The sequence below is a fragment of the Eschrichtius robustus genome, chromosome 6 (assembly GCF_028021215.1).
Source record: "Eschrichtius robustus isolate mEscRob2 chromosome 6, mEscRob2.pri, whole genome shotgun sequence".
Classification (NCBI taxonomy): Eukaryota; Metazoa; Chordata; class Mammalia; order Artiodactyla; family Eschrichtiidae; genus Eschrichtius; species Eschrichtius robustus.
Genome location: NC_090829.1, coordinates 47829781 through 47854086, shown reverse-complemented (window position 1 = coordinate 47854086; position 24306 = coordinate 47829781). Strand labels below are relative to the sequence as shown.

Sequence of the window (24306 nt, the reverse complement as noted above, 5' to 3'; positions counted from 1 at the left end):
GAAAAAGAGGGAGAGGACTCAAATCAAGGAAATTAGAAATGAGAAAGGAGAAGTTACAACAGACACCGCAGAAATACGAAGCCTCCTAAGAGACTACTACAAGCAACTCTAAGCCAATAAAATGGACAACCAAGAAGAAATGGACAAATTTTTAGAAAGGTATGACCTTCCAAGACTGAACCCGGAAGAAATAGAGAGTATGAATAGACAAATCACAAGTAGTGAAATTGAAACTGTGATTAAAAATCTTCCAACAAACAGAAGTCCAGAACAAGATGGCTTCACAGGTGAATTCTATCAAACATTTAGAGAAGAGCTAACACCCATCCTTCTCAAACTATTCCAAAAATTTGCAGAGGAAGGAACACTCCTAAACTCATTCCACGAGGCCACCATCTCCCTGATACCAAAACCAGACAAAGGTACTACAAAAAAAGAAAATGACAGACCAATATCACTGATGAACATAGATGCAAAAATCCTCAACAAAATACTAGCAAACAGACTCTGACAACACATTAAAGGATCATACACCATGATCAAATGGGATTTATCCCAGGGATGCAAGGGTTCTTCAATATATGCAAATAAATCAATGTGATACACTATATTAACATACTGAAGAATAAAAACCATATGATCATCTCAATAGGTGCAGAAAAAGCTTTTGACAAAATACAACACCCATTTAGGATAAAAACTCTCCAGAAAGTGGGCATAGAGGGAACCTACCTCAACATAATAAGGGCCATATATGACAAACCCACAGCAAGCATCATTCTCAATGGTGAAAATCTGAAACCATTTCCTCTAAGATCAGGAACGAGACAAGGATGTCCACTCTTGCCACTATCATTCAACATAGTTTTGGAAGTCCTAGCCATGACAATCAGAGGAGAAAAAGAAATAAAAGGAATACAAATTGGAAAAGAAGAAGAAAACTGTCACTGTTTGCAGATGACATGGTACTATACTTAGAGAATCCTAAAGATGACACTAAAAAATTACTGGAACTAATCAGTGAATTTGGTAAAGTTGCAGGATACAAAATTAATGCACAGAAATCTCTTGCATTCCTATACACTAATGATGAAAAATCTGAAAGAGAAATTAAGGAAGCACTCCCATTGACCATTGCAACAAAAAGAATAAAATACCTAGGAATAAACCTACCCAGGGAAACAAAAGACCTGTAAGCAGAAAACTAAAAGACACTGATGAAAGAAATTAAAGATGATACAAACAGATAGAGAGATATACTACGTTCTTGGATTGGAAGAATCAATATTGTGAAAATGACTATCTACCCAAAGCAATCTATAGATTCAATGTAATCCCTATCAAATTACCAATTGCATTTTTTACAGAAGTAGAACAAAAAAATCTTAAAATTTGTATGGAGACACAAAAGGCTCCGAATAGCCAAAGCAATCTTGAGGGAAAAAACCGGAGCTGGAAGAAGCAGACGCCCTGACTTCTGATGATACTACAAAGCTACAGTAATCAAGACAATATGGTACTGGCACAAAAACAGAAATACAGATCAATGGAACAGGATAGATAGCCCAGAGATAAACCGAGGCACCTATGGTAAACTAATCTATGACAAAGGAGGCAAGGATATACAGTGGAGAAAAGACAGTCTCTTCAATTAGTGATGCTGGGAAAACTGGACAGCTACGTGTAAAAGAATGAAATTAGAACACTCCGTAACACCATACACAAAAATAAACTCAAGATCAATTAAAGACCTAAATGTAAGTCTGGACACTCTAAATCTCTTAGAGGAAAACATGGGAAGAGCACTCTTTGACATAAATCACAGCAAGATCTTTTTTGATCCATCTCCTAGACTAATGGAAATAAAAACAAAAATAAACAAATGGGACCTAATGAAACTTAAAACCTTTTGCAAAACAAAGGAAACTACAAACAAGATGAAAAGACAGCCCTCAGAATGGGAGAAAATATTTGCAAATGAATCAGTGGGCAAAGGATTAATCTCCAAAATATATAAACAGCTCATGCAGCTCAATATTAAAAAAGCAAACAACCCAATCAAAAAATGGGCAGAAGACCTAAATAGACATTTCTCCAAAGAGGACATACAGATGGCCAAGAGGCACATGAAAAGCTGCTCAACATCACTAATTATTAGAGAAATGCAAATCAAAACTACAATGAGGTATCACCTCATACCAGTTAGAATGGGCATCATCAGAAAATCTACAAATGAGAAATGCTGGAGAGGATGTGGAGAAAAGGGAACCCTCTTCCACTGTTGGTGGGAACGTAAATTGATACAGCCACTATGGGGAACAGTATGGAGGTTCCTTAAAAAACTAAAAATAGAATTACCATATGACCCAGCAATCCCACTACTGGGCATATACCCAGAGAAAACCATAATTCAAAAAGACACAGGCATCCCATTGTTCATTGCAGCACTATTTACAATAGTCAGGTCATGGAAGCAACCTAAGTGTCCATCATCGGATGAATGGATAAAGATGTGGCACATATATACAATGGAATATTACTCAGCCATAAAAAGGAACAAAATTGGGTCATTTGTAGAGACATGGATGGATCTAGAGACTGTCATACAGAGCGAAGTCAGAAAGAGAGAAACAAATATCGTATATTAACACATATATGTGGAACCTAGAAAAATGGTACAGATGAACCAGTTTGCAGGGCAGAAATAGAGACACAGATGTAGAGAACAAACGTATGGACTCCAAGGGGGGAAGTGGAGCGGGGGGGAGGTGGTGTGATGAATTGGGAGATTGCGATTGACATATATACACTAATATGTTTAAAATGGATGACTAATAAGAACCTGCTGCATAAAAATATAAATAAAATAAAATTCAAAAATTCCAAAAAAAAGGCAAAAAAGAAAGAACTATAAACAAGGATAAATGATATGCCTGTTGAAATGTTTATAGAGACCTGTACTGATGTCTTCAATATACTTTGAAGTACATCAGAAAATAACAGGGATTGATGGATGGATAGAGGGGATCAATAAATGAACAGGTATGTGATCAAATAAATATAACAGTATAACGTTAAAAAATTATTTTTTGAAATTTTTTGCCTCTATGTTCATGAGAGTAGAGATCTATACTTTACATGTAGTGTCTTTGTCTGGTTTTGGTATTAGGGTAAGGCTGGCCTCATAGAATGAGTTAGGAAGTATTTCCTCTGCTTCTATTCCCTGAATGAGATTGTAGAGAATTGGCATAATTTCTTCCTTAAATATTTGGTAAAACTCACCAATGAACCCATCTGGCCTGGTACTTTCTCTTTTGGAACACTATTAACTATTGATTTAATTTCTTTAAAATATATATGCCTGTTCAGACTTCTCCTGTCTTATTTCTTTTAATACGACTATTTCTTCTTGTGTGAGGTTGGGCAGATTATGTCAAATATATTAGCCCATTTCATCTAGGTTATCAAATTTGTGGGCATAGAGTTGTTTAGCATTCCTCTATTATCCTTTTAATGTGTATGGGGTCTTGGGTGATGTCCTCTCTTTGATTTCTTATATTAGCAATTTGTGTCTTCTCTCTTTTTTTTCTTATTTAGCCTGGCTAGAATCTTATTAATTTTTAAAATTTTTTCAAAGAACCAGCTTTTGTTTTCATTAATTTGATTGATTTTTGATTTTTAATTTCACTGATTTCTATTCTAATTTTTCTTTTTTCTGCTTATTTTTAATTGTATTAACTCTTTTTTCCCCCCAGAAAATTTTGTAAGTAGAATTTTAGATGATTGATTTTAGATCTTTTTTTTTTTCTTTTCCCCTAATGCATTCAGTGCCATAAATTTTCTTCTAAGCACTGCTTTCTCTGGCCTGGTGCTTAGAGGAAAATCTCATAAATTTTGATAAGGTGTATTTTCATTTTCATTTAGTTAAAAATATTTTAAAATTTCTCTTGATGTTTCTTCCTTGACCCATGCTTTATTTGAAATGTGTTGTTTAGTCTTCAAGTATTTGGGGATTTTCCGGTTACCTTTCTGTTATACATTTCTAGTTTAATTTCATTGTGGTCTGAGATCAAACATTGTATGATTTCTATTCTTTTAAATTTGTTAAGGAGTGTTTTATGACTCCAAATGTGGTTTATCTTGGTCAGTTTTCCATGAGAGCTTGAGAAAAATGTGTTTTGCTGTGGTTGGCTGAAGTAGTCCATAGATGTCAATTGTATTCAGTTGATTGATGGTGTTGTTGAGTTCAACTATATCATTACTGATTTTCTGCCTAGAAGGGTTCTGTCCATTTCTGATAGAGGGGTGCTGAAGTCTCCTAATATAATAGTGGGTTCATGTATTTCTCCTTGCAATTCTACAAGTTTTGCTTCATGTAGTTTGACACAGTTTTTAGACACATACACAGTTAGGGATTGTTATGTTTTCTTGGAGAATTCACCATTATCATTATGAAATGCCCTTTTTATTCCTAATAACTTTCCCTGCTCTGAAGTCTGCTTTGTCTGAAATTAATATAGCCATTTCTGCTTTCTTTTATTTAATGTTAGCATGGCATACCATTCCTTATGCATTTGCTTTTAATCTATATGTGCTTTTATATTTAAAGTGGGGTTTTTGTAGACTACATATATATAGTTGGTCTTATTTTTGATCTGCTCTGACAATTTGACTTGATTTGTACCTTTTGACCTTTGACATTTTAAGTGATTATTGATACAGTTGGATTAATAGCTACCATATTTGTTACTGTTTTCTGTTGGTTGCCCTTATTCTTTGCTCCTATTTTTGTCTTTTACATTTTTTTTTGCCTCTTGTGGTTTTTTTTTAGAAAGCTACTTTATTTATTTATTTATTTTTGGCTGCATTGGGTCTTTGTTGCTGCGTGCTGGCTTTTGCTAGTTGCGGCGAGCCAGGGCTACTCTTCGTTGCGGTGCACAGGCTTCTCATTGCGGTGGCTTCTCTTGTTGCAGAGCACGGGCTCTAGGTGCGTGGGCTTCAGTAGTTGTGGCATGTGGGCTCAGTAGTTGTGGTTCACGGGCGCACAGGCTCAGTAGTTGTGGCACACAGGCTTAGTTGCTCCGCGGCATGTGGGAGCTTCCCGGACCGGGGCTTGAACCCATGTTCCCTGCATTGGCAGGTGGATTCTTAACCACTGCGCCACCAGGGAAGCCCCGCCTCTTGTGGTTTTAATTGAGTATTTTAAATGATTCTGTTTCCTTCCCTTTCTTAGCATTATCAGTCATATATATATATTTTTAAAACTTTCTTTAGATTGCCCTGGAGTTTTCAATATACATTTATAACTAATCCAAGTCTACTTTCAAATAACACTATATTGTTTCACAGGTAGTGTTAGTACCTTATACTAATAAAATAATCTAATTCCTCCCTCTTGTCCCTTGTATCATTGCTGTCATTCATTTCCCTTAAATATATAATTTAATTATATACATAATTACACATTATGTATATACATAATACATATTAAATATATAATTTAATACATTGTTGCCATTATTGGTTTGAGCAAACTGTTACCTATTAGGTCAATTAAGGATAAAACAAATAAAAGTTTTTTTAATCTTCACTTATTCCTATTCAATATTCTTCCTTTCTTTTTGTAGACCCAATTTTCTGACCTATATTAATTTTCTTTTCTCTGAAGAACGTCTTTTAGTCTATTTTGAAGTCAGGTCTACTGGCAGCAAATTCCCTCAATTTTTCTTTGTCTGAGAATGTCTTTATTTCTCCTTTATTTTTAGTTATTTTTGCAGGATACAGAATTCTAGGTTGGTGACTTTTTGCTGTCAGCACTTTAATTTCACTCCAATCCCTTCTTGCTTGCATGTTTTCTGAGAAGTCAGGTGTAATTCTTATCTTTGTTCCTTTGTAGGTAAGGTAGGTATCTTTTTCCACTGGCTTCTTTCAAGATCTTTTCTTTATCCTTGATTTTCTGTAGTTTGAATATGATATACCTAGGTGTAGTTTTTTTACATTTATCCTTCCTGGTGTTATGTGAGCTTCCTGAATCTGTGGTTTGATGTCCAACACTAATTTGGGGAAGTTCTCAGTCATTATTGTTTCAAGTATTTCTTCTATTCCTTTCTTTCTTCTCCTTCTGGTATTCTCATTATGTGAATGTTACACCTTGTTTAGTTGTGCCACAGTTCTTGGATACTGTATATTTTTTTTCAGTCTCTGCTCGCATTGCTTTTCAGTTTCTGAGGTTTCTGATTTATCCTCAAGCTCAGAGATGCTTTCCCCAGGCATATCCAGTCTACTAGTAAGCCCATCAAAGGCATGCTTCATTTCTGTTACAATATTTTTGATCTCTAGCATTTCTTTTTGATTCTTCTTAAGGATTTCTATTTCTCTGCTTATGTTACCCAACCCATCTGTTCTTACAAGCTGTCTATTTTACCCATTAGACCCCTTAGCTTATTAACATTAGTTGTTTTAAATTCCAGATCTGATCATTCTAACGTCTCTGCCATGTCTGAGTCTGATGCTTGCTCTATTTCTTCAAATAGAAATTTTATTTTGCCTTTTAGTATGTTTTGTAAATTTTCTTGACAGTCGGACATGTTGTGCTGGGCCAAAGGGACTGATGTAAACAGGCCTTTCGAGATGTGGTGGTCAGGTGGTGGTGGGGGGGTAAGTATTCTGTAGTTCTGTGATTAGGTCGCAGTCTTTTAGTGAGCCTGTGCCTCTGGACTGTGCACTTCACCTACGCTTCTCAGTTGTCTTCCACCCTTCGGTGACACAAGAAAGCTAGAACTAGCTAGAATTTGGTCTTTTCTTTTCCCATGTCAGTTAGGCTCTGATGAAACCCCAGCAGGTTAGGCTCTGTTAAACAGTTTCTCCCGAGGGCAGACCTTGTTAAGAAGAACAGAGCTGTCTGACGTATTTTGAAGCTGTTCCCTTCCCTCTGACCCTGCCAGAGCATGAGGGGATTTTTCTCTAATATTTATAGGGAGAACCTGGTCCATAACCTCAAAATAAAACTCATAAACTTGTGGAGGCTCCCCTATCACCAGCTCCCAGAATTTTTAACTCTCAGACTTGTCCACTTTGAGCCTCCAGTGATTCATAAATTACAGTTCAGATTTTCCTCTCTTGGCTCTGTTTCCTGGGGATTTTTCAGTTCATGAGTTTCTGCTCTGGTAGGTTGTGATTTTCTCGATCTGCCTGTTGGTCTCTCCAGTTTGGAGGGCAGTGATCTGCCCTGTGACCTCACTTCTCTTACTGATCTAAGAGGAGTTGTTGATCTTTCAGTTTGTCCTGGTTTTTACTCACTGTTAGGATGGAGTGACAACTTCCAAGCTTGCAGCACCAGGACCTGCAAGTCCAATGCAGTCTCAACTATTTTTTGAAGTAGTTTTTCTTAGCAATTTTTTAGAAGGAGGGACGTAGTGACGTTTTAGAGTCAGAGTTCCTAATGCTTTCCATTGAGCAATAATTTAATTTCTCTAAGGAATGTTTTCTTATATGTAAAATAAGAATTATAATACCTCCTGTGTAGATTTTCTATGAAAGACAAAGAATATTGTGTATAAAGATACATAGAACAAAGCGGGAGTAAAAGCTAAATAAAATTACCCAAAAAAAGGGAAGTGATACTTTTCTGACTTCATACCGTAATCCCTGTGGGTGCCTACTGATTGGGGGAGTGTTTTGAGCACCTGTATAATGATCACAAGCGGCCACAGCCCGTGGTCCTTCCCGTTATTCATACTGCCTAAGCCTTGCTGGCCTCCTTTCTAGTCCTTGAACATGCCAAGGACACTCTGTCTCAGGGCTTTTGCGTTGCTCTTTCCTTTTCCTGGGACTCTCTTCACCCAGGTATCTGCATGGCTCCCTCCCTCACCTCTGTGTCTGTCTTCAAATAATTCCTCAGGGAAACCTTCCCAGAGCCCCCAGCTTTTAACCCACTCCCAGTGATCTCTACCTCCTTCTTGGTTATATTTTTCTCTATAATGCTTATCACCACTAAACATCGTGTGTGTGTGTGTGTGTGTGTGTGTGTGTGTGTGTGCATGCTTTTTTTCTCATTTAGTTGCATCTCTCCCCTCTTCCCTCACTAAATATAAGGGCAGGAATTTTTTACTCTTGGATCCCCAGTGCCTAGATCCTGTGCCTTGCATACTGTAGGGGTTCGACAAACTAAAGGAATGAGTCTGAAAGATCCAATTACAAATTAATCTACAAAGAAGTAATATCTGGCAAATAAGATTTATAAATAGAGAATGGCTGCCTTAAAATATTTGAATTCTTTTTCTGTACCATTACTCTGAGATATTATCGTTCTCCTCACCTCACTACTTACTGGTAAGTAACTTCTAGACATTTGATGCAAAATAGAAATAAAGGAGGCAACCTGCTTTATATTATGGGACCACAAACAGCACTGACTTAAAAAAATAAAATTATAAACAGCAGTTAAGTCAAATGTCCTGATCCCTTGGTAGCCAGCAATATCTGCTGCTGCAATTTTTGGTTTTTCTTGCTTAGACCTAGAATTTGAGATGCATATAAAAGAGAACAGAAGTGCTTATTGTTGTTGGAATAGCAAAAAGACAATTAGGGGCTTCCCTGGTGGCGCAGTGGTTGAGAATCCGCCTGCCAATGCAGGGGACACGGGTTCGATCCCTGGTCCGGGAAGATCCGACATGCCGCGGAGCAACTAAGCTCGTGTGCCACAACTACTGAGCCTGTGCTCTAGAGCCCGTGAGCCACAACTACTGAGCCCGTGTGCCGCACCTACTGAAGACTGCGCGCCTAGAGCCCGTGCTCCACAATGAGAGAGGCCACTGCAATGGGAAGCCTGCGCACCGCAACGAAGAGTAGCCCCTGCTCGCCGCAACTAGAGAAAGCCCGTGCAACAACGAAGACCCAATGCAGCCAAAAATTAAAATAAATAAATAAATTTATTTAAAAAAAAAGACAATTAGGGGACGTGGATAGAGCCTCACATATCTTAGAATTGTCTGATTGGCTTTGACAGCTTCAGATAAGAGAGACAAAAAAGACCCATATATTCCTAAACAGTTATTAACTCAGGTACATAAGGTGGAGTGTGCCTCCATCAGAACGACTTGCTCACAGGGTCCATTTGCACTGAAGTGTAGTTATTAGGACAGTGCCATTTCTGCTCTGCAGACGCCAAGGCCCTGTCCTCAAAGGTTAAGGTCTCATCTGATAAGAAGCAGCCAGGAGGAAACTGAAAACTTAAAGGGACTTGGTATCATCAAAATGTGGCATATAAATATGATGCCAATACTTATTCCTGGAGTTTATTGCTGATGAAAACAGCTTGCTAAAAATATGGTCCTCATGGTCCTGTAGTCAAACCACTTCATCTGCCAAGTGATGGTAAACGCCCTCTTCTCTCACTTGACTTTGAACGTCTTTTCACCTGCCTTGTTATTCTTGTATTCTGATATTGTCATAGTTTGAGCAGATTCTGGTTAATACCAGGTGTGTGTTTGTGACATAGTCAGTCCTTGTATTTCAACACATTGTTTTCCTGAAGACTGCGCCTTAAGGTAGATTGCCATAAAATGAAATCTAACTGGCTATACACTGTTGTCATTATTGATTCCGATTTCATTAGAAATTGTGAAATGAGTAAAGTGCTGAAAGGTAATGAACAGTATGTTGGGGTTCAGCCAGGTAAGGCAGAGGAGGGAGAGTGCAAAATAGCAAAAAGCAAAGGTTACTAATTCCTGATTGAGTGTCTACGTTAGATAAAAGTGGTGGGTGATGACGAAATGCTTTGTAATGTGCGTGATGCCAGTCTTAAACAAGTAAGCAAGTCTTTCTTTGAACCTTGTTTACTTTATTTTGCCTTTTTTGTTTCTATCAGGGAATACCCATCTTTTAGTACTGAAATGCCTAGCATATAATAGATGCTCAATAAACGCTTTTTGACTTGAAATCGTAAAATCCTCTAACCTTTTCTTCAAAGACCACTATCAAAATTTTCACTCATGCTTGGAATATTATGTTTTCATGGCTTTATCTTTAATGAATACAATCCAAATTCTTAAATAGTTATGTGAGAAAATTCCAAGTGTGATATAATTTTAAATTTCAACGTACATCTAAAAAGCTGGTTTCTAAAATGTAGCTGTCTACATTCACTCTCGTGGTTGGAAGAAAACAAGACATTAAATGTTTTTCTTAAATTGGTTTGGATATGAAAAGGGATATGAGTCCAAATAAAATGTCAGATGATTAAGCTTAAATAGAATAGTAACACTAGCTAACTTTTATGACATTTATTGTATGCCATGAACTCTGCTAAATGCTTTACAAATACTAGCTTACTTAAACCTCTTAAAAATGGTTTAAGGTAGTGACTATGATTCTCTCTGGTTTATAGGTGAGGAAACTGAAGCTTAGAGAGATTAAGTAATGAATCCAAGGTCAGACACTGACATTTAAACTCAGGCATGCTGGCTTGAGACCCAGTGCTTAACCACCATGCATATTGCACAAACCAAAAGAAATAGAAACACAGTTACATGGAATGATAATTAAAGTGTTAGGTCACATTATTATGAAGATCCAGGTGATTTGTTCTAGAAATTGCACTGTAGTTTAATAACGGTAATTAAACTTTGAAGCTACTTTTGATTTCACAGAGAGAAAATGTGTAGCATAGACATAGTTTTAGATCATTTAAGAAATTGTCTGATTAAGAGTTGTAATATCAGGGGAAAAAGGTCTGTGAGAGCTCCCACGCTCACGATCAGTTCTTTGCTGAGGCATAAAGATTGCTAAACTGTGGCCCTTTCATTCAATCCCTCCTCTTCTTTTTTACCTCTGGGACTACTGTCTCAGGTGAGCATCTCCACCCGGACTGATACAGCAGCCTCTAAATGGTCTTCTCACAACCTGTTTGTTTTCCACACTGCTGCCAGAAGTACCTTCACAAACCAACCAACAAAAATGCAATATCTCTCTCCTCCTTCTTAAGAACAAAGAGATTGTTCTTAATTTTATTTTGAGTCATACATGCCACTGATAACCAATGAAGGCCATGAACCCTTTCCCAGTTTAAAAAAAAAAAAAACCAACTTTATACACACTACCCATTATTCTCTGGCATTGCTCATTAGGGATTTCAAATATCTGTCGTCAGTTTGCTTCTTCACCTGATATTCCACCATTTATCTCATCGTCTGTACTCTGGCTCCATTACGTTTCTTACTGTTTCTCATGCTTGGAATAGCCTCCAAGTTCTGTCTTCTCATCACTCTTAATTATCTGGGGTAGGATGCTGAAATAGAGAAAGGCCTTATGATGTGTCTGTCATAGAAGGCCCAGGATTCAAACCTCGTTATATAAGCTTGGGAATGGTACTTAACTGATTAGAATCTCAATTTCATCACTGGTAGAGAGAAGGTGATAACATAATTTTACAGAGTTTCTTTAAAGATCAAATGAGGTAGTGAGTGAAAAGGGCTTGGCACTCAATAAATACACGTTCCTATCTTCAATCCCTGATTGATCCCCCTCACATTGTATCCCCATTCCCCACTCCAGTGAACGGATTTGGGGTTTTACTCTCTGTGCCCCCAGATCACCCAGGAGTGATACCTCTAAACTAGTAGGATTGTTGGGCATTTATTTTCTTCTTGTCTGTTTCTCCCTCTAGCCCAGTAGCACCTGACCCGGTTGCATACTTAAATAACCTGCGGAACTCTTTACAAATTCCACTGCCTGATCCAATCAAGTCTGAGTCTCTGGTCTGGTACACAACTGTGATTTTTAAAGTGATTCTAGTGTACAAGCCTAGACTATAGACCCCTTGAGAGCAGGGATGCATCAGTGAAGCCCCTCTGCCCTCATGGAGCTGGTACCCAGTGGACGTTCAGTGAATGCCTGTAGAGTGAATGAATGAGTGAATACATGTATGACAGCCAGTTATCCAGGCCTTCCAAACATACATTTGATAAACTTTAACCCATTTAATTATGAAAATGTGACACTTTAATTTAACATATTCTTAATACATTTATATTTATACATTGGTAATCAATACCTAAGTGGATAAAGATGCACTTTAAATTTTCTTAAAATCTAGATATTGCTTCAGGCAACTTTCTGTCTACACATTTTTATGTTTAGTGTTTTTTTGTTTTTTCTTTCATTCCTTTGGGTCCCAAAGTCATATGGGCAAGGTAGTTTTAACCTATAAGTCTCTTAAAGGATGCCTAAATACCTACAGCTGAAATTAGCAGTCTACTTGACACTATTAAATTTCTTACTATGGAACTACTATATATAATCCTATCCCTTCTTGCATTTGTTTGGTTGCCTTCCTCTTGGAGTGTATATGCAGATTTATATTTAACCTTCCTGTGTTCTTTGTTTTTAGTGACCCATCAAAAATTGTGTTAGTTGTAAAAATATACACAGTACCTTGAGGAAAAAAGGAAGGAAGAGACTAATGGCATTAGAAGCAGTAACTCTAGCAATTTGCTGAAATGAACTTTTCCCCATAATGGCTAGTAGTGCTTTATTTTCTGAATGCTAAATGGAAGCTAATATATAATAAAAGGTTTCTTCTCATACAGTACATAGTGTCAGAACATCATGACTGATAAAATCAAGTTTCTCATCTAAATGTGAAAGATTTATAAGTTGATTTCAGTAGGATTCGATTTCAGGATGGCCCCTAGACACTAAGCTGAACAGTGGGTAAGGAAAGAAGATTCCTATCTTCTCTGATAAAGAGAATCATGACTTCCTTACCTCAGTTCTGGCCTAGAAATTGAAATGTTATCAGCTTAACAAAAAGAAAGCAAATACATTACAAAATTGTCACTGTTGGGGGAATCTCACTAGTGGAAATGCACAGGCTGGATATTTTATTTAAATAAAAATGTTGGATTCTGGAACTATATTTAATTTCTCTACACTGTTACTTTCTTGTAGGTAATGAGTTCTGATGCGGGGTCGACTGTTTCCTTCTGGATGATAGACACTGGGCAGAAAATCAAACAGTTTACTGGTTGCCATGGCAACGCAGAAATCAGCACAATGGCCCTTGATGCAAATGAGACACGGCTTTTGACTGGCAGCACAGATGGGACTGTAAAGGTGCGAACACAGTGACGCTTTTCTATCCAGATATGAGGGGGCTAAAATATTGTGCGAGGAGACACAGCTTTGGCTATATTTGTGTTGGTATTTTTGGTCTTTCAAGAAGAGAGATGAGAAGATAAGAAGAGCTAAATAACCCAAACCATCTAATAACAAAGCTGTTAGGAAAATAAACCTCTGAGGAAAAATGAATAAATGATTTTTCTGAATAAATTATTTAGAATCAAAACACAACTTGGCTTACTTATTTCAGAAAGCCATAGAGGACCACATTGGGGAATAAGAAGCCTGAATAATTTTCATGTGCTTCAGCTAATGTCTCTAGTTTTCTTTTTTCTTTCTTTCTTTTTGGTATATAAAATGAGAAATCAGGGCAAGTAAGTAAACTTTAAAAATTGCATAGATGCAAATTTTTTGGAAAATGAATATTTAGAAATCAACCCATTTTGTAATCTGCATTTTTATGTAAAGGTAAGTAAGACAGTAAAGAAGGAAAGTAGGAAGAACAATCATAATCTTATTTATTATCCACCCTAAACTAACACTATTTTATCCTCCCAGTTTTTAAATTTTGTAACTATTAGTAACTTCTTCTGGGAGGAAAGTGCTATTTTACTTTGCAAAGGTGATCAAGATTTCAGGCAAAACTAGATACTTACAGTCTGAAATCATGCTTACCAGTGAATCTTCTCTGTTCTTCTCAGCTTCAAGAGAGATGACAGTGTTGGATGGGAGATGACTTGTGACAGTCTGAGGCAACAGAAGGCAGTTTCTTGAATAAGCTTTGAATGGTTCTCAAATTTCTGTCATAACTGGGGTCAGAAGGCTGTTAATTAGATGTACCTTCCGTATTAGGTTGTAAGATGCATTCAGGTAGGCTGCATGGGAGGGTAGTGGAAAGCTTCCTGGATATGTAGGTAGAACATTATGGAAGTTGGGGGCAAGTATTCCGGGAGATTCCAGGCTGCAACGGTCAGTGTGAAGCATGTTGCAGTGAGAATCTCTAGAAATCAGCAGAACGTGGCTGCTGGGAAGGTTAATGGTATGAGGTGTGGGCTGGAAGCATGTGTTTAAGTAAAGTAATCTAGTTCATGGGAGAACTGGTAAAATGTGGGAAGGTAATGGGATAATCCCAATCCCAATAGTCAAGGTAGAATAACACAAGAATAACTGGAACTGGAGTATTAGTGGCTTAGGCAAAAGGAACAAGTGAGAAGCCCACTTACCAGTCCTTGGATACAAGGCTGAAGTGAAAAATGAAGGGAATGGATTAGGTTATTTTTATCCCTATCTTAGGAATAACTGGTCATAGAGTCTAGGGTAGGGCAGACCTGTAGATGGTTGCAAAAATGGTCCCAGCTAAGGGTCACAGCTTGATAGGATCTGGAGACAGTCACGTCTTTACAATACTTTTTTGTGGGTATTATTTTAGGTGGACTTGGTAAGAGCCATATTTAGAGGAGAACAAAGTGATGTGGGTGAAGAGCATGTATACCCCTCAATGTCTCAGCTCAAGCCTTGACATATTAGAAGTTAATGTGGATTTAGTATTACAATCACAGCTTTTGAAGGTACATTTATCTTTATCACAATAGCACAACAGAATTCTGAACTTTGGCAATTTCAGTGTAGGTATGTAAGATGCATAAATCAAGGTTGAGCTGCGCTGGCCACATTCTATGAAGAAACAAGAATGAATGATATTTTCCAATCTCATTTATAATTTAGAATCTAAAACCCAGTACCTATGCAATCAAAGATTTAAAAGTATTGCTCTATTTATCACGGTTTTGAAGTGTCTGTTTTTAAATTAATTGTTTTGAATAATGTATGCACACAATAAAATTTTAAACATAAAAGGGATATACAGTGAAAAGAAAGTCTCTTTGTCACCCCTGTTCCCAGCTCCTCCCTTGTGGCTACCAGTGGTACTAGTTTCTTGTACATCTTTCTAGACTATGAGCACCATTTTTTTCTCAGTGGCAGTCCACTGTCCATGCTCTTCTGCATTTTGCATTTCCCTGTATTGGACATTGATTCATATGAATGCAAACAACAACAATAATGATGTTAGTTAAATTTTATCACATGGTTACTGTGAACCAGGCACTGTCCTAAGCACTTTACACACACACACCTCTACATGGTTGGTACTAATATTATACCAGAGGAGGAAACTGAAGCCCAAGGAGATAAAGCAACTTGCTTTAAGTTTCCATAGCTGGTCGACTCTGGGCAAAGCTTAGACACTTGGAGGTGACTCATTCTTCTTAATAGTTACATTATATGCTACTGTAGATATTCCATATTCTGATGTTCAGTCTCTTGTTAGTGAGCAATTAAGTTGACTTAAATCTTTAGCTTTTGTAAACAAAGCATCCAGAATATCCTTCAAAATATGTCATTTCATACATGTAAGTGTCTCTGTGTGCTGATTTTCTAGAAGTTGAATTTTTGAGGCAAAGTGTATATGTGTTTTAATCTTGATAGAAGGTGCCAACTTGCTCTTTGATGATGAACCAATAATGTTTCATAGCAGGGCTTAGTTTTAACTGCTGGTGACCTAATGACCTCCTCTCTTAAAGTACACCCATCAGGTCTACATCCTCACCCACTGCCTGAGGAGGTAAACTGGAATTGCTTGTGCTTCTGTGGGCTTGGGTCTGGCATGCACTGTCAACAGGAGGTTTTATTGGCAGAAGATAGGAAACCTAGGACATGATGACTGTGTTTCAGGCTCTGGATTAGATGTTTAAAATTCCAAGCAGGCCTGAAGAGTAAAGGTCCTGTGTCATAAATGAGGAAACCAAAATTTAGAAAGACACTTTGAGAAAGAACCAGGATTTTGACAGACCCCAAAATGTGGCTTTTCATGATTTTGTATTGTCTCCCCCTAAAAAATATACATTTATTTATAGCCTTTGAATCAACAATATTAGAATAGACTGATAAGGTTACAAAATGAGTAATAAATATAATAGCTAAATTCAAATGGTGAGAGGATTTTCTTTAATTATTATGTATCTCAAGTGAATCAACCCTAGTCCAGGATGTAAACAAAAACGTGTAAAATAATCCTATTACACCCTGTTAATGTACTCATTGAAGAAGACATTTTCTTCTCTTGTCTCAAAGCTGATTTTAATATTTCTCTTGAAGGTCTGGGACCTCAATGGCTATTGTCACCACACACTAAATGTTGGGCAAGAGGGAGCTTTGGATATTTCACACATCCTGGTTCTTAAGAAGACAATTCTGGTTACAGGCTGGGACAGGTATGATGTGCTTCATGCAAAACTGTAGGAAGGTAAAAGGAGAAAGTTTTATTTAAATCAAAATCTAAAAGAAAAAAGAACATAGAAATCCTGACTGATTCTGCATCTTTAACTCGCTGGTGACCTAGGTGAGTGAAACTCTATTTGGAATTGACTGAATGCTTGTGAATAAAATATTTTAAGATCATGTACTTTGAGTGGCTTTGAGAAGTGTTACATTGCTTTCTCCTGGCTTTGGGAATCTTCTTTAACCATTCCAGATAGAAACATAATACCACTTCCTGGGGATTAAATCCAAAAGTTTCCCAAATTTTATAGTCAATAAATTCTTAATGTATAAATTGCATTCCTTCAACTGTAAAAGGAACTCATTCCTTCTTCTTTTGTTACTTAGTTTAAATGACAGCACAAGAGGGGAACAGCCTGCTGAAATCTATGTTAGCACCTCCTTCATATCAGTGCAGAGAAGGGCCTTTCACAGCCCACTTACTCTTCTCAAGGAGCAATTTTCCCATTCATTATAAGGAAAATTAGTTTTCTTTCCTCTTTTCCTGAGAGAACTAAGGGATCATAAATGGCCTTTTCTATGGCATTGTATAAGCACTAGGAAAATTAAAGTGTGATGTGTTTTGAAAATATATTGTCCATAAATTCAACAGTTCACAAAATATTGCTCTAATAGGTAATTTGACCAAGATTATTCACTATAGAAATATGATCTTAATGGTTTGAAGTGGGACTAAATCAGATTTTATACTAGAAGACCAGCAGTATTTATTTGGGGATTTTTATCAGTCATAGGGAAGGCTTTTGCCTAATGCAAATGTAAACACACAGACTAGAAAATATAGTGACACACACACACAGCTTAGTTTTCAGGGGTTGTTTGACTATAAGTAAAGAAAGCATAGTTCATTAATTATAGTTCTTAATAGCACGTATATTCTACGTGCTATTAAGAACTAATTTAATCATCCCCACCTTTGAAAGGTACAGCTTCTTCACATCCCTGGGAGTAATCATGATCCATCGATGACTCATAACCACTCCAGCAGACTACGGCCTAATGATCTCTATAATTAGGCTATGGCAATGAATAAGTGAAGTTCTCTAATATCATGGCAGGGTAGATGTGTAGTATACAGCTGAGCCACTTTAAATTGTGAACGTAACAAAAAAGAACTTTAAAAATTAATCAGCGTTAGTCAAAACTATGGAGACACACCATTTTCTTAGTTATATTTTTTATACATCCATGGCTAGAAATAGCATCAAATGTGAGGTTTTTTAATTGGTTACAGGGGGAAATTTTTAAAGATTAGATATATAGAGTCATCCAAAAGTGGTTTAAAAGAGCACCCAATGATTTGACCTGTACTGGTGTGTTTTGCTGAAAGCCTTACTTTCGGTTTCAAGGTTAGTAGGATTCGCTGGCAAAATAACCACTCTATGCTCAAACAAGAATTTAGAGAGAGTTTATTGAATGAACAAAGATTACAGTATACTAATTAAGAAAAGAATAGTATAACTAACTAAGAAAGAATGGTAAAGACAGGTTTATACATCACCGAATTGGGGAAGCAGCTACATCCAGATCCAAGCAGCGCTGGGAAGTCCCTTGAACAGCAATCTGGAGTCCCAGTTGGGAAGGTCCCAGGCGGTGTGTCCACCCCATTGCTGAGACTTCAGTTTGCCACTCAAAGGAGCCCAGCTTTTAGCACCAGGCCACAGGCTGATAACAATCAACCTATGTGCAAGTTTGCAGCTCTGGTTGTTGTCGTAAATGCCTTGGTCTTAACTCTTAAGTCTGAGAATGTTCTTGATCCCCGGGGGCTGGCCAGACCCTCAAGGTTCAAGAAGTCCCATGACTTACTCCCTATCTTATCTAATGGTTTACAGTGTGTGCTAGTGCCACCCTTGCTGGCCTGGGTGTAGCTCAGCAGTTTGGCAGGCAGCCAGCTTTAGCGTCATTGTCCCGTCAGGGAGAGGCCTAGTGCCACATCTGAAGCCTGAACAAGACTACTTTACTAGCTTCCCCAACATGGTGGGTGGTCACTTTCTATAATCTTGGGGAGGAATTTTTGGGAGGATTGAAATGAGTGGAGGAAAACTTACCACTCCTCTCATTTTCCTCCATCTTTTCCATCTTCCACAAGGTTGTCAGGACTTGGATCCCTGTGGTTGGAATTGAAAATTGAATGAATGCATTCCCAATTATATTGTTTTACTTTCATGTTGATGAATTTAAAAATTATATTTCCTAAGTAGAAGGTCTTACGTTAGGATGGATTTTGCAGGATCTTTGCAGGGTCTTTTTTTTAACCAAGAGGCATTTAACAAAAGAGGCAAGAGAACAGGTCAGTTTTTTGGTTCTGGCTTGGGGAGGATGGTCCATTAAGCCAACTCCATAATAGTTTAGTGATTTGAGAAGAAATAACTGGAAGATTGACCGTCAGCTTATTAAGCTTTCTTTAAAACCCAGAGGAGGCTGTTAAGTTATACTGTAACTTTAACTTTAGGCTCTATTTAAATAAAGAAATTGGTCTGATAATTCTGCCCAAGATGGAATAGAAATTACATTTATTGAGTTAGGTACATAAATATGCCATCCAATTTATTTTATTCATAGTGCTTTGTAGCATTATGCACTTTACATACACTATCTAACCTAATCTTTAGCTTCCTCTCGGAAGGTAGGCAATATTTTGTAGATATCTCAAATCTCTATCTTCAGCTCTTATCTCTCTAAGCTCACTTATCCATTTGCTTGCTGGATGCGTCTGACTGCAATCCCAAATTCTACATATTCTAAACTGAATGTATTATTCATTCCCTTTCCCCAAATCTGCTTCTTCTCTTAGATTCGGAGCTTCAGTTAATTGCTAGACACCTGTTCATCCACCTTGGTTTTCCCTTCTCACTCAACTTCACAACCAAGTAGTCGCTAAGCCTTATCTATTTTATATTCTAAATATTTTTTCAAATTTGTACCTATTACTACTAAACTGTATAATTCAGAGCATCATTTCTACATACATGAATGTCACAGCCTTCTTATTTGTCCTTTCCTCTAGTAACGCTTCCCTTTTACCTCTTAAATAGATTTGCTCATTTTAATGATTTCTACAGTGATTCCTTTCTACAATGCGATCTGTCTATGTCACTTCCTTGTTTAAAGCTTTTTAAAGTGTCTACAAAAAAACCCACGAAACGCCCTCTGGCCTGGACTGTTCTGAGCTTCATACTCACCCATTCTTGTGTACATTCTAAACTCAAATAACAACCTGCTGTCAGACTGTTTCCATACAAACCGTACTGTTTCTCAACCCCATGCCTTTATTCTCTCCCCTTATCTAGAACTCTCTCCAAATATTTTTCATGTGGCTAATGTTTATTCCTATTTCAAGTCTCATTCATGTATCTTTTCCACCAGAACGTTTCCCTTTACTCCCAGGGTGGAAATATGCCCCCTTTTGTCTTTGTGTTGTTTAGTTTCCTGTACTTTATTTAACCTAGGAATATATATATTGAGCATTTAATAAGCATATATATATATACATATGCTATATATATATGTATATATATATATATTTATATATAGTTTCTGGGGCTTATTAGATGCTCAATGATATTTGTTGAATGGCTTAATTAACGTTTATTGAATAGACAGGGAATCTGAGGATTAGAGAGATTGATTACCCAGTAATTACACTCCAAATTACAGGAAAGCAGAGTAGCTATTCAAATCTATTCTCTCATTACAGTAAGCCAGAAAGCTAAGTATTACCAATTCTCTTTCACAAAGGAGGAGGCAAGGCTTGAAGAGGTTGGGTAGCCTGGCCAAGGCTAGCAGGCAGCCGAGTTAGAATTCTATGCCAAGGTCCATGCTCTTTCCACCATTCCCGAGTTACAGATGGAGTCATTAAATCTTGGGAGATCAATTATATTCTTTTAAATAAATGATATGAATGAGCAGGTTGGCCATGTCGGTCAAAGCTAATGAATCAGTTTTGTGCATTTGAAGAAACACATAAAAAAACACATTTATCAACTTAACAATACCTTAGAGTTTTAGCTTACCATGATTTTTCCCCTTTCCTTTCCACAAATATCTTTAAACTGCACCTAGATGGAAAGCATGGAGTTAGGAACAATGATGGACTGAAAGTGAAGAAGCAGGATTCCTTCCTTCAAGGGCATCACATGCTAGTTGGGGAGTCGACGCATACAAGGCAAGATATGGAAAATGTCACTGTGAAATGGGCCTAAGCAAAGCCTGAATCAGAGAGCCCGTGCTGGTTATTTAGGAATATGACCTTTCATATCTAGAGAATATTTCCATCAGAAAAAAGAAGCCCCAAATTCAGAACTTCTAGAAATATGTTTCTTATCACCTTAAGCAAAATATGCTTAGAGACAAAGTTGTGAATTGACATAGGGTCAGTTAAAAAATACCTGGTTAAATACCTAGCTGTATTTATGTTGGTAAAACTAAGTAAATAGATGATCAATTACCTTTGCATTTGTTAAAAGTAGTCACCTAATATGTATAGTTCTGGTGAAATCAAATAATCATAATAGTTTAAGGTTTGATCTTTTTTTTTTTTTAATTAGAATCTGTATTTAGTACCCAGTTTGTATTTCTTTTATTTATTATTTATTTAGTTTTGGCTGTGCTGCGTCTTCGTTTCTGCACGAGGGCTTTCTCTAGTTGCGGCAAGCGGGGGCCACTCTTCATCGCGGTGCGCGGGCCTCTCATTATCGCGGCCTCTCTTGTTGCGGAGCACAGGCTCCAGACGCGCAGGCTCAGTAGTTGTGGCTCACGGGCCTAGTTGCTCCGCGGCATGTGGGATCTTCCCAGACCAGGGCTCGAACCCGTGTCCCCTGCATAGGCAGGCAGATTCTCAACCACTGCGCCACCAGGGAAGCCCTAATCTTATTTTTATCTTAATTTTATGCCCTAAAATTCCATGATTCTGTATTTACAACTCTCTGTAGAAATAAACTCAAGCTCTTTGTTTTCCCCACTTTATTTCTCTTCTTTTAGTTAAAGGAGAAACCTCTCTTTATGAAGGTTTTATTTCTGTAAAATATCTAGACTTACACAAATAAAAAGAGAATCTTTCATATAATTTCAAATAATTCTAAAAATATGATTGATAGTAGCGTCCTTTAAAAAGTAAATGGTCAGTAAATAGCTGTTGATATAATTTTATTTCTAAAAGTACTTTTAAGGGAAATGAGATTAGGGATTTGAAGTTCCTCAACAATAAAACTTATCTATCACAAGATATTAAATTCTTAATAATTGCCTTGCTAAGGAACTATACATAATCTTATATATGACTCAGTCAGTTTCTATTATTAGGATAAGAATCAGAATGAAAACTTCCAAAGTTGTGACTTATTCTGAATAATCTTGTTGGAGGCTAGGAAGGGGCGAGTATGTTTGAAATTCGCAAATAACCCTCAAAACTAATTTTGTGACAGTTTCAGTATCCAAAATTGGACTCCGCAAATTTTAGGAAAAAGAATAAAAATGAACTGATTTATTTTGACCTCATTCTCTATCTTTGAGATAATCCTTTTGGCCTAAAAAGCAATGGATCGAACACGGATACGTTCTTATGATAATTAGAGTAACAAAACATGAACAATTAACCTCCGAGGGAACAAATAGTTGACTGTGTTCTTTTGTTCTCACCATGACAATTTCTACATGATAAGTTTTGGTAAAAGTTATTTTCCTATCTCATTCATCCTAAAAGAGATTGTTTTTTAAAACATTAAAAAAAAATTTGCCCTGGACAGGTAAACTAATTTTGCTTTCACAAAGTTGGTCATCATATCTAAATTCTGAATTAGAGATAAGGTCGGCATCACAAGAAGACACAATGACTCAGTAGCAGTATTCCCAGGATTTCAAATGTGAGGTGCGGAATGGAACTAGTGAACTCCTTCAATGTCAGAAAGAACAAATCTCTCAGACTCCTAAAATGGCCTAAAAATTGGCTCATTCTGCACTTCAATTTTACTTTTGGCAAAAGTACAAACTTAAAAAAAATAGTTATCTTGGAAATGTACAAAGTAAGAAATACAGTGTGGATTCTGAAGGTATTTTAAGGATAACTGTCATTTCAAATGAAAGCTTCAGGTTACGTTTCAAGGGAAAGGTAGCAGCTAATTAGTTTCTCACCATTATGACACACAAGGTCAACTATCAGAAGGGCTTTTTATACCATCTTATGAAAAGGATTTTGTGCCTTTGGGTGGTATTCCCTAAATATGCCTAGTTAATATGGATAGCTTGGCAAAGAAGACATCTGACATTGTATTTTGGCTGAGAGATAATAGAAGAGATATGGACTGATCGCTTCTCTCTCACTCCCACCCTCACATTCTCCATTCCCAAAAGGTAACCTCTTCAACCAAACTTACCAATAGGTAGAGAGAAAATTAAAAATATATGCATATAAAGCTGTTATGAGATTAATGACAATTTCAGAACTGCAAATTATCTTATTTATATTATCTTTTCTTGCTAAGCCTTAATATTAAGGTTACATTAATATTAAATTATTGATTTAAAAATAAAATAATTCATATATTGATTCAGCAAGTTTTAATGAAATGCCTATTATTTTCTAGGTACTATTCTAGGCACTACTGATGCTGAGGGGAAAAAACAAAGTCTTTGCTCTCCTAGAGCCTATTTATGGTAGGAGAGACAGAAAAGAAACACAAATAGGTAAAGACCCCAATATCACATAGTGATAATGTAATAAAGAAAAATGATGTAGATGAAGAATGAGAAACTCAAGGAAGAGTCTTTAGCTTGGGTGGTCAGGGAAGGCTTACCCAAGGAGGTAACATCTGAGCAGAGAATTTTTCCTTCATTCATTTGACAAATATTTATTGAATACTTAATATGTGTAGGTCACTATGATTGCCACTGAGGGTTGTAGAATAAGACACGATCCCTGGTTTCTGAGAGCTTACAATCTAGCAGAGGAGCAGAGACTATATAATATTAATTAAGTGTTGTAAGTGAACTGCAAATGATGTAAGAGGTCAGAAGAGGGAAATATTTCTTTCAGCACTAGTTATTAAGGAAGACTACAGAACAAGATAGCCTTAACAAATGGGTGTGTAGACAGGTAGATGTGGGTCTGTGTGTGAAAGGAAATCCATGGAGGAATGGAAGAGCCCATCATGAATAAAAACAAAGCAGCTAGGGGACTTCCCTGGTGGTCCAGTGGTAAAGCATCTGTCTTACAATGCAGGGGACACGGGTTATCCCTGATCAGGGAACTAAGATCCCACATGCTGCGGAGCAACTAAGCCCGCGTGCCACAACTACTGAGCTCACGCACCTCAACTAGAGAGCCCGCCGTGCCACAAACTACAGAGCCCACAAGCTCTGGAACCCGCACACCACAACTACAGAGCCCATGTGCCCTGGAGCCTGTGCACCACAACTAGAGAAGAGAAAACCCACACACCACAGCTAGAGAGAAGTCCGCACACCACAGCGAAGAGGCGGCGCGCCACAACGAAAGATCCCTATGCCTCAACGAAGATCCTGTGTGCCGCAACTAAGACCTGACGCAGCCAAAAATAAGTAAAATAATTAAATAAATAATAAATCAATCTTAAAAACAAAAAAAGGCAGCTAGAAATGCAAAGCGTACTTAGCAGTAAGAGTATTGCTTGGCTTGAACGTGAGATGTGCTTCAGAAACAGACTCTGAATACTCCTAACAGCTCAAAACAGCTCCTGCAAGCAAGAAAGTTATTTGAAAACTTGCATTCTATCTATAAAATCCAGGTGAATTTTACATTCCATTTCATGAATTCATGTATCCTTATTTTTAATATAAAAATATTTTCCCTAAAACCCTTTGAGTAAAATGAAC

The 24306-nt window shown here is 37.2% G+C and overlaps 1 protein-coding gene across 1 annotated transcript in view; it reads left to right on the top strand.

The window, feature by feature from the left end:
- The window catches only part of WDR49 (WD repeat domain 49), a 149285-nt gene that overhangs the window by 83595 nt on the left and 41384 nt on the right, over nucleotides 1-24306 (top strand). The window contains 2 exon segments of the mRNA XM_068545639.1: nucleotides 12949-13113; nucleotides 16276-16415. Coding sequence (XP_068401740.1) covers nucleotides 12949-13113; nucleotides 16276-16415 — 305 coding nt within the window.